At 40.8% G+C, this 13,343-nt stretch overlaps 1 protein-coding gene across 2 annotated transcripts in view; it reads right to left on the bottom strand.

The window, feature by feature from the left end:
* The window catches only part of CFAP61 (cilia and flagella associated protein 61), a 117,569-nt gene that overhangs the window by 97,524 nt on the left and 6,702 nt on the right, over positions 1 to 13,343 (bottom strand). The window contains exons 5-8 of one of the 2 annotated variants that reach the window (XM_040611823.1): positions 12,757 to 12,824; positions 11,556 to 11,682; positions 4,449 to 4,581; positions 2,393 to 2,546 (exon numbers count right to left, since the gene is read on the bottom strand). In XM_040611823.1, the coding sequence (XP_040467757.1) occupies positions 2,393 to 2,546; positions 4,449 to 4,581; positions 11,556 to 11,682; positions 12,757 to 12,824 (482 nt within the window). The remainder of the gene's footprint in view (positions 1 to 2,392; positions 2,547 to 4,448; positions 4,582 to 11,555; positions 11,683 to 12,756; positions 12,825 to 13,343) is intronic. The other variant, XM_040611822.1, reaches the window with a different exon arrangement.

Below are 13,343 nucleotides of genomic sequence, written 5' to 3'. Positions count from 1 at the left end.
TTGGGGTTCTTTTGCTGTAAACTTTATTAAAACTGGGCTTTTTTATTCCCTTTCTTAATTTAAAAAAAAAAAGAAAGAAGAAACGAACATTACTGCTTTTCCTAGAAGTTTTCATGAATGAATACTGAAATGAATTTTGAGTTACATCGCATGCAATAATGAAACCCAGATCATTCAGATGGAAAGGGCTTTTCATTCAAACTGCTCAAAAAATGTGAATTTTTTTTTAGTCCTAAGTCAGATGTGTAATAAGCAGTAAAAAGAAAAGCTGTTTATCAAATATCTATCATATACAGCATGTATTTTCAATAAACCATAACAAATTTCTGTAACTTGTGACAAGCTAAGGCCTTATTGAAGTGCTATTAGAAACTAGAGTAAAAAATAGCATACATTTGATTTTTTTTTTCCCCTTCTTTTCTTTCTCCATTCTTTGAATTCAGCTACCAGAGCCTTTAGTTTCATCTGTCTCTTCTTGGCCATGCTGGGCAGGTATAAATAACTTATTTTTCAGGACAAGCAACACTTCTTAAAGCGTTAATTGTTTGTTTATATTTGAAAACATGCAAAACTACAATAACTTTAATTCTTATTCACAAATAACAGAATTAATATTCCCAAGCAGTGCATAGCCATGAGCTAACTCTAATTTTACTATGAAATTTCTAGTAGCCCTTTCTCTAGGAATAATATCAAGAGTCAGGCTCTTAGCTTACGTACTCAAATTTCTTCTCAGGTATGCCAGACCATCAGTGATTTCTACTCATGCTATCTGAAAAAGCCCACGAACAACTCTCTTTCCCCAGAGCTGCCCCTGTCATTCCAATACCTTTCAAATACCTTGCCTGAAGAAAACATAACAGGATTGCAAACTAGTATCAAACATCAAAACTAACATAGCTTTTAAAAAGAGGAAAAGAGACAGATAAACACGAGACTGCTATGTTGCTAAATAAATTTCTGAAATCCACTCAGATGCTAGATTGATGACAGTCATAGAACCTGAATAGTTGTTTACGCTGTTTTCACATTTAGAACAAATCTCAGATTTCCTAAATCTCAAAAAAAAATGTGTAACAGCAGTACTGTTAAAACCTATAACCACACCCATTAAGAAAGGGCTTAGCATCACAGAATTTGCCACAAAGTACGGGCCTACAGCTTGCAGCCCCTGGACAAGGAAAGCACACAAAAGTGTCTAAGGGTTTTACCAGAACCAGGTAATGGTCACAGAATGGTTAAGATTGGAAGGGACCACAGGAGTTCATCTCATCTGAGCCCTCTGCTCAAGCAGGATAACCTACAGCAGGCTGCCCAGGACTGCATTCCAACTAGTTTTCAAAGAGACTACCATGAGTGATCTTTCTTTTTTCCTCCCTCAGTCTTAAGTTTCCACATATGTCTGTCACCTATTTTGAAATAATGCTCCAGGAGCACAGAATGATACAGGAGGAGATAGCTGGCTTACTTCAGCTCTTATTTGCAAGATGCTTCTTTGCAGGGGAAGGGAAATCCACAGGAGCAGCTATAAAGACTTTTTTGCTTTCCCTTTTCTGTTTGGTGACTTGTCAGCAATGAGGTACCAGCTGGTGACTGCTCTGTAGCTCCCTAGTTGCCTTTTTTGCCTGCTGCTTTGTGTTCAGACAAGCAGATACATAACAACGTAATGGTAATTTTTATAATTCTGTTACTGATAATTAGTAGATAGCAAAATGTTTCCCCCCTGCACAAAAAGCCCTTTGACACTGAAAAATAAATATGACAGCTGTAAATCATTTACACCACACTTCTGTTCCACAATCAGGTGACATATTCATGTTACTGTTTTTTATCATTTGCAGTAAGGTGGTTTGTAGAGGTGCTGTTATATCATGACCAATATAAAAACAGAATAGACAGTCCCTGATATCCCCAAATTTTTTAACCTACAAGACAGCACACAGTAAGCAAAGAGGGCAGAAGTGGACCTCAAGGAAGTAACACGCCACAAGTGAACGGGACAACATAACAGCCACAGTTAACCAGCTGCTTCACTACTGATGGACATTAGAACCAGATTTCAAAATTAAGTCTTGAATTATTAGCACATCTGCAAATAACAGATAGAAAATATACCTGATGCTTTAGCTTTCCAGAACTTGAAACCTAGGTTTATCCCATACCTGCTATAGGGCAGTTCCTCATGTACTACAATCACTTCTGAATCAGAGACCAGGGCTATCAAAATTTCTCTCCTGAATTAAAAAACACCAGGCAACGACCTCCAAAACACATACATTAATTGTGTTTTCTTGCTAGTAAACCTCTATCCTCTTCCACCCTTTTGCAAAACCTACTCAGAAGCTAGAAATAAATGCACCTTGAATCACCTAGCATTTTAGAATACAGGTACCTTCTTGAATGCTTGGCTTCTGTGGCATTTTGAGGATATCTTCAGGATGTGGTTTACAGAGTCCGTGGAAAGGCCCCAAATCAAAACACTCTTGAAACAGGGAAACATTTACTTGAGAACATACGCTCATGAATCCTACTGCAGTGCCACCATCCTGAAATATAAAAGTGATGTAAAAGTTGAGCATGTTACTTTAGGTCAGGACAAAAAAATCAAACAGAAATTTATGAAACATAGAAGTTACAGTGTTCTATCTCTGGCTGTGCATAATATAGGAACTATTCCAGCAGAAGTTAAAGATTTTTTTTTTTCTTCTCATAATGTGTATTAGGACTTCTATATTAGATGTTACAATACTTCTGTTAGCTGTACTTGTGAGAGCATTAGGATTGTACATATGGACCAAATAATGACCTATTGATTCAATAAAACATCTGTTATAGTAAATAAAAAGCATATACCTTTTAACTACATACCTCCAAAAAGGTATAATTTTTCCTTAACTTAAAGTGCAGCTGGAGTAAAATCTGGATTTAGTTAGCCATAATGGTTAACTAATTACTGGACACTGTTTTGCAAATAAAATTTACAGCAATTATCAGCACTATATATTTTCAAGTTGTAAAAAAAATAAATCTTAAGAACTACTCTTTAAAAAAAGTTAATAAAATGCCCTGGCAAGCGTGAAAATGACAAGCTCACTACAATGCTGAAATGACAAGTTATTCTCTGTTTGAGTATGACTAAAAGTTTCCAGACAGTTGCAGTCTTCAGAAAGAAATATACTCTAAAAAAAATGAGAACTGGCATGCTACATGTTTTCTGGCTTTAAGCTGAGTCTAGAAGGAAGCTCTTCAACTTTTAGTACTATATGCAACTTTCTGGTGAAACACACATAATCAAAATTTTTATTTTCCTTTAATACACATTATGAAAGCCTCCTTTGTAAACATAATGAAAACTCAGTGGCTGGATTTGTATAGCTGTTTTATCAGGCCATCAGCAATTCAACAAAAATAAAAAAAAAGTTTAATTTTTTTCCCCCCTCAAACAACAGGTGATTGTTTGTTTGCCTTGTTTGCGTAACTGAACAAAAGCTGGGTCGCTGCAGTTGTCTGGCTGCTATGCAATTTTAGGCCCAAGGCTCAGCAGAGACTGATTAACCAATCCATCTACCATATGTGCAAAAAGAGGTTGCCAGCTTCATTCTCTGCAGGGAAAATTGACATCTATCTTGGTTCGCATGGAGGTGTCTTTCCAATCTGCAGCAGCAGCGGCAAGTGTAAACTATGAGGGCCTGAAACACCTTTTGCTGGTATATTGAGCTATAAACGTACAATTGAAATGTATTATTTATAAAGATAGCTGTTTGTAATGTGCTATTACACTAATGGTTTATTGTTTCCCATTTGGCTTCCAATGGTAGCGATTACATGTTACGGTTTTATAAAATCATTTAATATAGAAAGCAGACTTCTGGAATTAAGTAGGTTATGTTGCCTATCAGCTTACAATACCATGCACAATTACTAACACATGAAAACTCTAACAGGAATTTTCAGCAGGATAACTATTACCACCTCTTTCTTATTTAAATTAATTCCTGGGTTTCTGTCTTCAGTTCGGCAAAAAACTGACTGCCTGAGCCAGGAGGTGGAAAATATCTACAGCATTTTTAACTGTGAAAGTAGTACTGGCTACTAGTTTTCACATCCAGTATTAATTTTCACTGGGAATGAAAACTGGTCATCCATAATGCAAATGCCTAAAATGGCAACATGATTTCTTCCAAGATGGTCTGTTCCAATCACTTGAAAAGAATCTACATAATTAGTGGGGATTGCTGTTTCACTTACTTAACAGGAGATATCACTCCCAAAGAAAGAAGAGACATAAAATAGGTGGCGGAAGGCACTGTGAGTGTGCAGGTCATGAATTCTACCTTCCAAAAGTGAGTTTGTTCATTTTATTTGCTGAGCTGCAGCATGAGCTGCCGCTCACATATGACATCACTAATGTTATGATTAGAAAAATCCAGAGCTCATGGCAGACTGACCTCACAAACAACAGCCTGATTTTCTTCATCTTGACGTTCTATGAGATCAGCAAGGAAATATTCACTGTAGGTTTCTTTCAGAGTCTCACTCTGATGCGTCCAGATTGGCATGAGATCATCATAATCTTCCACCCTACAAAAAAAGAGATCAGGTATGTCCTAAAGCTCTGCCATTGATAGGCCCTGATACCACCATTCTACTTCATTAGCATATTGACAAATATTGCAAATGACTGATCCAAAGCCTCCACCCACAAATAAATAATTTCATGTCCCCAGCACACACTAAGCTGGGAGCCTCAGCACCAGAGAAGAGACAGAACCACTTCCAAAAGCCAGCACAACCCACCTAAGATCTGAATCAGCCAATGGAGATGATTATCTTTCCCCTAACAAAATACGAGGGCAGCCCAGCTCAAAATTCTCTTGCCTAAAGCATCTCAGGCCAGGTGGACCTGGGCTTTAGGCCTCATTTAAAATAATTATATTCAGTGAGCCCAATCATCAGCTGGTCAGAGTTGGCAGAGATCTCAAAAAGCAACCCCAGTGCAATTTAGAAAATCAGTTCTTTTAAAAAAAGAAAATAGTGCCTTCCTGTATGGGAGAAACAGTGCTGAGTATTGGCTAGATGACTGTTATTACACACAGCAGTATGGGAGTCACCTGGCAGAAATCGAGCCATTATGCCTTTGTAAGGTCAAGTTAATGCTCCACCATTGAAAAAGATACAAAGGCCAAAGTGCAATTTTCTATCCCCCTGCCTCATGAAAGGCTTTCTGCATAGGTGGGAACCTGCCGCATCCAGGCTTTAACTGCCTCTGCTGCTCCAGCCTGCTCTCCATGCTGCTGGCGCAGAAGCTGCCTGAGCTTATTTCCAGCAGTCCAGGTTTCAGTGTTAAGACTCATACAGGTCCCATACTGCAGGGATCTTTATTTAAATAGGCAACAGAATCTTTCCCATTAAAGCACTTAAAAAAAAAAAAGGGTCATTCTTAACCAGGATCAATGTCTTAACAAGTTTCAGCGCTTTTACCAATGCAGCGAAGGAATTCATGTGCTGTGACCATGACATAAAGGCTGATGGCAAACCAGCTCTAGCACATAACTGCTTTCAATAAGAAGATGAAACCACTTTTTTCTTTATCTGTAAAAAATGCAAGAATTAAATCATCCAACCAACAATTCTGCAACTAAAAAAGTGGCGAGAAAAGTGGGGCTGTGATGGTCTGGCAGAAGGAGTTATTTTTATTGCCAGACAGTGAGCCAAGAAAACCCTTTCTCCTCAGGGATGTAAGTAGAATGCTACTGAACATGCTTTTGGTTACCTCAGCGATCACTCGCACAAGCACACAAGGAGAAAGACAAGCCTCACAGAACAAGTCCCCAGAGGAGTGTGTGGTCGAGGGAGGGTTCCTCCCCCTCTGCTCTGCCCTGGTGAGGCCGCATCTGGAGCAATGGGCCCAGTGCTGAGCCCCCCAGTAAAAGGACAGGGAACTATCGGAGAGGGTCCAGCCGAGGCTACAAAAATGATTAGAAAAAAATCATTAGAGGACAGGAGCAACTCCCTCATGAGGAAAGGCTGAAAGAGCTGGGCCTGTCCAGCCTGGAGAAGAAAAGGCTGAGAGCGGATCATACCAATGCCTACAAATACCTTACGGGCAAGTGTCAGGACGACGGGGCCAGGCTCTTTCCAGTGGTGCCCAGTGACAGGGCAAGGGGCAACGGGCACACACAGGGAGCTCCATCTGCACGTGAGGAAACACCTGTGAGGGCGACAGAGCCCTGGCACAGGCTGCCGGGGGAGCAGGCGGCCCAGCCTCCTCTGAGACACTGAAACCCTGCCTGGATGCTGCCTGCTCCAGCGGGGGGCTGGACCGGGTGATCACCAGGGGTCCCTTCCCACCCCAAACAGTCTGGGATTAAGGAATTAAATCGAGAAGAGTAAACAATGCACTTCAAACACAGGAACACATTCATGCTCACTGAAAGCAGCAGAGACCACCGGATTCGGCTTCTCTGAAGCAAGAGGCTGCCCGCTCCGCCACAGAGCGCTCCGGAGACTAAGGGGGCGGGAGCGTCGCGCCGCGCCCAGCACCTGCCCTCCGGCAAATGGCGGCCGGCGCCCTCCCCTTGGGCACCCCCCGCCTCGGCTGCAGCGCCTGTGAGACTGAGCGCGACCCTCCCTGGCAGCCTGTCAGGCCTCTCTGCTCACCGCCGGCTGCGGCCGGCACCCTTAGCAGCAGGCGGCTCCGCCCGCCGGGTCCCCGCCGCCGCGGCCCGGGGCTGCCGCTCGCGCCGGCGGGCCTCTGCTGCCCTCCAGCGGCCGCCGGCCCCGCGCGTCCCGGGCGGGGCGGGGAGCCAGGCTGCCGGGGAGCCCGCGGCGAGGAGCGCCGAGCCCCGGGCTGGCCGCCGGGATGCGCCCGCCTTCCTCAGCAGCGCCCTGTCCCTTCAAAGCGGTACGTGCTGTAGAAAGGCATCTCCCAAGGGTTCAGGAAAAGTTTTGCTTCAGGCTCCTATTGCTCCAGTTCGCATGTGCTGGTACGTAAATGCTTGTAACCCACCCTGTGGAACCCGCAGTGCTGCGTGTGCAGCAGCTCAGACAAACAAAGCCAACTGAGTCTCATTTCCACTCTTGACGTGTTTCTGGATTCGGACGAAGCCTTAAAGTTAATATAACCGGGCCAAAAATCTTATTTCCAATTTTATCAGACATGGTCTGAGTTTCTATGTACTGACTGACGCTAGCGTAAGACTGAAGGATAATTTAGGTGGTACCGAGATGGTTTTTGCTGCTCCTACACACTGGTGACCCTCTGTGTAAGATTACCTTTCTACTAGGGGCCAGTGACCCCTTCTATTTTGACATTGTTTCTGCTTTTTTTACTCTCCGGTCATCTGTCTGAGTGCTCACTTCTTACCCCTGCTGCTCCCGCTGCTCAGCACAGCCTGGAGACAGGGCGGCTGCACACACCTTACTAACCTCCCTTTTAGTGGGGTGAAGAAATCCTTTGCTTGTGACATTTGGAGTGTCCCACCTCACAGTACTAGCCTATCTGCCAAGAATTTTAAATCATTTAATACTTTTTCTGAAGGGCAGTCACCAGATTCTTTCATACTTTTTTTAAGAAAGCCACCTTGAGAAACCAGTAGAGAGGAATATTATCGGTGCCTACTCAACACTGAAAACGGGTGACAAATTTCCAAGCCCCACACTACTTCATTCTTTTTCACTGTTCAAGTAAGAATCTTCACTGTAATAAGTTATTTCCAAAAGGAAAAGGTACAGAAAATGTAACACACCATCTGTTACTTCTCTGTAGAATTAACTCAAAAGATGCAACCAAAATGAAGCTCCAAGAACAATGAAACCATGAAAAAATGTATAATAATTCACATTCTTTGTATCTCAAAGCAAAACAGTAGTCTTCCTCTTCTTCACAGGCAGTATCTCAAGGGAAAAGCTGCAGTAAGGCTTTCTAGTATCAGAACTTCACTACTTCAACACGATTCATTAGTACAACAAATCTGACAATATGTTATAAAACTTCAAACAAACCAATTTAGGAGTAAAGGAATGAGACTGTACTCTAACTTGAAACCTGTTGTTTCGCTGCAGTAGATAATATACACACCACTTCTAAACCGAATGTTTTGCCAATTGCTCCCTGCTCTGTAAAACACAAGACACAAGGCCACACATCAAGATGCAGATGGCAATTTTGCCAGCTTGTGGTATGTGGAGGCTAACATCATCACAGTCAATAAGGCTCCACATAAGCCCATTCACCTCTCTGCATGCTAGAAACTGTAGGAAAAGAGCTATTTTTTTCCCCTATTTTTAGTATCTTCCACCAGCTCCATAGCCTTTTAAAAAATACCAAAACAAAAAAAAAACCCCCAAACACAATAGCTTTAACATAAAAATACTACAAAATTCCTACACTGTGAAAACAAGCGCAATAAAGGCATTTCACAGAGCTGCAAACTTGTGAGCCCTTATGTATATGGTACAAAACCAAGAAAAGGCAAGATCTAAATGAGATATCGGCAAGAAACTTAAATATAAAAGCTTAGCGGGCTGTATTCTGGCACACTACAGATTTCCTTCATGTTATAAAGGTCAGATGGAAAATAACTTAAAAATTAACGGTCAAGCAGAGTATCAGTTTACAGCTCCTTCCCCCCACACCTCTGCCATAGGCAAGGGACAAGGGAACAGAGATTACCCTAATCTCCTATCATTGACCCAGAACATGTTGCTAGGCAGGTGGCTGGGGACAACTTTCATAGATAAGTCTCTACAGGGCTCTGCTGAACGTTACTATGGATGCCAGTGAAGTACAAAGGTGAATACAGAGGAAAAGGAAAGGCAAAGCATCTACTGCAAACAGACTTTACCTTACTCACAGAATCTACTGATAGACAATATTAAAGTATGAATTTTATATCACCAGATACTATGTAATTTAAGAGAAAAAACAGTTTCCTGGTTAGTTTTCTATTAACAAAACCCCTAAAGTAAATAATTTTAATTATTCATAACATAGTACAGAAATCCCAGGCAAGATGGTATCTCTTATGTGGACTGCTGCTGTGGCCTACATGACGTTTCCAGTCATGTCAAAAATGTTTCTATTGATAATATCCAGTGGCCATCAAAAGAAAGAATACAATTCAAATTAAATAAAAGACAAACATAATAGTTGGAATCAAGACATATGGAGAAACTTTAAATCCTCAGGAATTAATTCACCTACTGATAACTTCTCAGTATTAAGGTCCATTCACTTACTGATAGACTGAAGGGAAATACTCATAAAAAGCCTAAAAATTGTACATCAAGTTATCATGCAAATAATTTTGTAATATATTGAAATATCCAGACCAATAGCAGGATGGTGTGACGTGGTCAAGGTCAGGCCTCAGTCCTTTGGCTTAAAATGCTCGTAAGTCAAGCAACAGGATATTGCGGACATTGACTAAAACTATAGGATAAAGCACGCAACCTGCAGATTTGTTTCAGGCCTATTTGGTAAAATTAAGTATGTGTAAAACATTTATCAGACAGGCTTCTCTCGGAATCCAGTCTAAGATGTCAACATGAATTAACCCATAAGCAAACAGGTGTGGATTTACCAGGCAGAGGGATATGCCTAATACAGAATTACCATCTGCTAGCACTGGTCATATTGACCCCCACACACACATCGATATCATATGATATAGTGTCCTAGGGATGCGCTTGTCCCTAAACTTCAGTTTCCACTACAAGGACCAGAAATGCTAATTTAGTCATAATCCCACTACATAACCACACAGCAATACTTATATTTAGAGAAAAAAAAAAAAAAAAAAAAAGAAAAAAAAGAAAAAAGAAACTCCAGAATTAATCAGGATCAAATAAAGTTATGTTCTGGTTTTGGATGGGACAGTTAATTTTCTTCCTAGTAGCTGGTCAAGGGCTATATTTTGGATTTGTGCTGGAAACAGTGTTGGTAACACAGAGATGTTTTACTTACTGCTGAGCGCTGTTTACACAGCATTAAAGCTTTTTTGCCTCTCACACCAACCCACCAACAGCAGGCTGGCAGGCACAAGGACTTGGGAGGGGACACTACTGGGACAGCTGACCCCATCTGACCTGAGGGATATTCCATACCATATGACATCATGCTTGACATATAAAGCTGGGGGAAGAAGGAAGGGGGGTGATGTTGTTAGTGATGGCATTTGTCTTCCCAAGTTACTGTTACACGTGATGGAGCCCTGCTTTCCTGGGGACGGCCGAGCACCTGCCTGCCCATGGGATGTGGTGAATGAATTCCTTGTTTTGCTTCGCTTGCATGCACAGCTTTTGCTTTACCTATTAAACTGTCTTTACCTCAACCCATGAGTTTTCTTTTAGTCTTCCAATTCTCTCCCCCATCCCACTGCGGGGAGGGAGTGCGCAGCTGTGTGGGCATAGTTGCTGGCCAGGATTAAACCACAACAAATTATTACTTCCCAAAATATTACCCTACAGTAACTCTTCCCACTATGAAAATGAGTGAAAACAAGTGAACCAAAAGGCAATAGATACTAGTTATATTTCAACCACACTAAAGGGAAGCCTCTACACAGCAATGACAGGATCTATAGTCCAGGAACCTACACAGAAAAACATAAGGCCCTTTGTGTCAGAAACTCTGCATTTCTTATTTACTGTACACAATGCTGGCACAAGCACAGAAAGCTGTGATTTGGCACAGGCAGCAGAATTCAAATGGCAGGAGAGAACAAGAGTAGTAATAGTCAACGTACAGGTAGACATCAATAAGCAAGAAACATGCTAAAGAAACTTGAGTTTCTGCATGGCGTACACCACAGGAAGCCGAGCAGATTGGAACAAAAAGAAATAATCCAGTCTAATGATATTTATGACTTGAATCCCCCAAAAAGAGCAAGGCTGTGTTAAAGGCACGTTGCATGAGCATATCAGAGTCTCTGCTCCAAACTGTGTCCATTGAAACAGACAGCAAGATGGATGGAAAAAAGCACTACCCTGTTATCTTCATAAGCTCTCTCAGCAACACCAAGGCAGCCTGCTCCCCTGAAACACAAGGGGAGTGAGCATATGATGTGCTTATTCAGAAAAGACTACATCAGACACAGAGAGTAATCCTCTTTTGTCTTAAGGACTACTGGAACTAGAGATTCTCTGCTCTTGTTTAATTGTTTTAGATAACTGGCCTTCCTATTCAGACTTTGTCCGACTTGTCAGAATATGACATAACAAGAGAAAATTAAAAATAAGTTGGAGGGTGCTCCAAGAGATCTGGAAACCACATGCACTAACTGAAACAGTGATGCAGTTCTGCCAGCATATTCACAGAATAAACATCACTGACAAAAAATATGTTCTTTCTAGATGGCAAACTACCTTTGCAAATAATACAATTGATTTTATGATGAAGTAGAACAGAAACAGCATAATCCTAGAACTACTTAATTAGGCTGTCAAGGAAAATCACAGCAGTTTAACTAAGATACTGATGCTGTAAACCAAAAAAGAAAATTCTCCAAATTAACCCAGCCAGATCTGCTCACAGGAGGGAGAAACTGCATTACCTTGCTTTGCGAACATACAGCTGTGGGTGATACCGATGTCTGGGGCACACAAGCAAGGTAAAGTTTGCATCCACTACTGAACCTGGAGTGGTCATCATCTTTTCAAAGACATTTCCCATGTCTGGCTCTGTGAAGGACAAAAATCTGATAGGAGCTACAAACAAACTTCATTATGTAAGCTTTTAAATTATCAGCAAAATTGTTTGAGGAAAATGGGATTTTTGAACTTAAACCACAGGTGGCATAATGCTCTAAGTTTTTTAAGTTAAGCAATGAAGCTGAAATGACAGTAGTATAAATATACAAAAAAAGTGTCCTAAACCTGAATAAGCTTCAAAGCAATCAGAAACTGGTAGGAGCAAATCCCTATAAAAATACTGGTCATATAAACAATACTATATGTCACTGGAGAATTTCTTTGTCAGGACTTGCTATGTTGAAGGAAAGCTGACATTTGTTAGCAGGCTAGGTTTGACAAAAGCCTTTAGTCAGGTACTCTTTCCTGTAGTTGACACAGCACTACAGAGTTTTTTATCATGACTTGGCACTAAGATGTCTAGAAATCGGCATATCAGAAAATGTTCCAATTCACTTCAAGGAAAGCTCCAAGCAGGGGGGAGGGTGTGTGTAAGATAAAAAACAATCAGTCATTAATTGATTGGTTTATTTAGTTTGGATTGGTTTATTAGTCCGGATTCAGGACTGAAATTCCAAGTCAGATGCTGTTCTCTCATTAAGATATGCATTCTCCATCTTTGTACCTCTGCTGTAAAAGAAATAATCTTGGTTTCCTTCCATGTCTCCAGCACCTCTTCTTGTATTCACTTGGCTAAATAACAGAAAGTACCTGACTTCAATCTCTTGACTCTATTCAGCCAGAAATCTTCACAAAACTTGTAGGAATGTATTTCTGAGATCTTTACTCCTATTTGAAGTCCTATCTGTTTCTGGCAAAAATTAAATACTGCAGGAAATGGATAGACTGCTGAATGGACTGCTGGAGCAAACATGTAACCACAGAAGCCTCTTTTACAGCGTATACCCATTAGAGGATGCTTTAAGATTGTGGTGTCTGCACGTTTTAGAAAATCATAACTGTTCTCAATATTTAAACAAAAAAAAACCCACAACCACAGTGCATATTAATGAGACTTGAGATTGTTCTCATTATTTTAAGAATAAAATAGTACTAAATTCTTACCTAAATTCTCATCAGCTGGTATGAAGACAAGTATAAACTGCAGCTCTGGTACTGTGATAAAAGCTCTCCTGGTCAAATAACATAACGCTATTCAGTCTTACATCATTACACGCATCAAGAAGATACAATAGCTCATCTTTCAATATACATTTTTTACCTCCAGTGTCCTTTATGAGCCCACATGGCTCAAAAATGAAAACATGACAAATAAGATCATATGAAATTCAAATGGGCATTTTTTAAAAACTTTTTTTTCTACCTTATTTCTCTCAATTTCCTAATCCCTAGATTTCAGTCATCCTCCTTTTTATATCAGCTCCCCAGTGCTGAAATATTAAAGATGCCAGATCTCTGACCTGGCATCTGGCTGAGCTGACTTGACATCAGAAAGTAACCGTAAATTCAACAGCAACAGCACCAAGTACAATTCACTGTCTCTATAAGCAGACTGAGCTATACCAAACAACCTGAGCAATGGTTATATTTGAATACTGAGCTAACGCAGTAATATTTTGTGCTGTTTGTACTGTAAAGTTTGCATATATCATATAATCTGTAGCTAATGAACTATCAATAGATTACCCAGG

This window comes from Falco naumanni, chromosome 12 (genome assembly GCF_017639655.2).
Source record: "Falco naumanni isolate bFalNau1 chromosome 12, bFalNau1.pat, whole genome shotgun sequence".
NCBI classification, from domain to species: domain Eukaryota; kingdom Metazoa; phylum Chordata; class Aves; order Falconiformes; family Falconidae; genus Falco; species Falco naumanni.
Note: the sequence above shows the minus strand (reverse complement) of the source record. Positions and strands in the feature narration are given on the sequence as shown.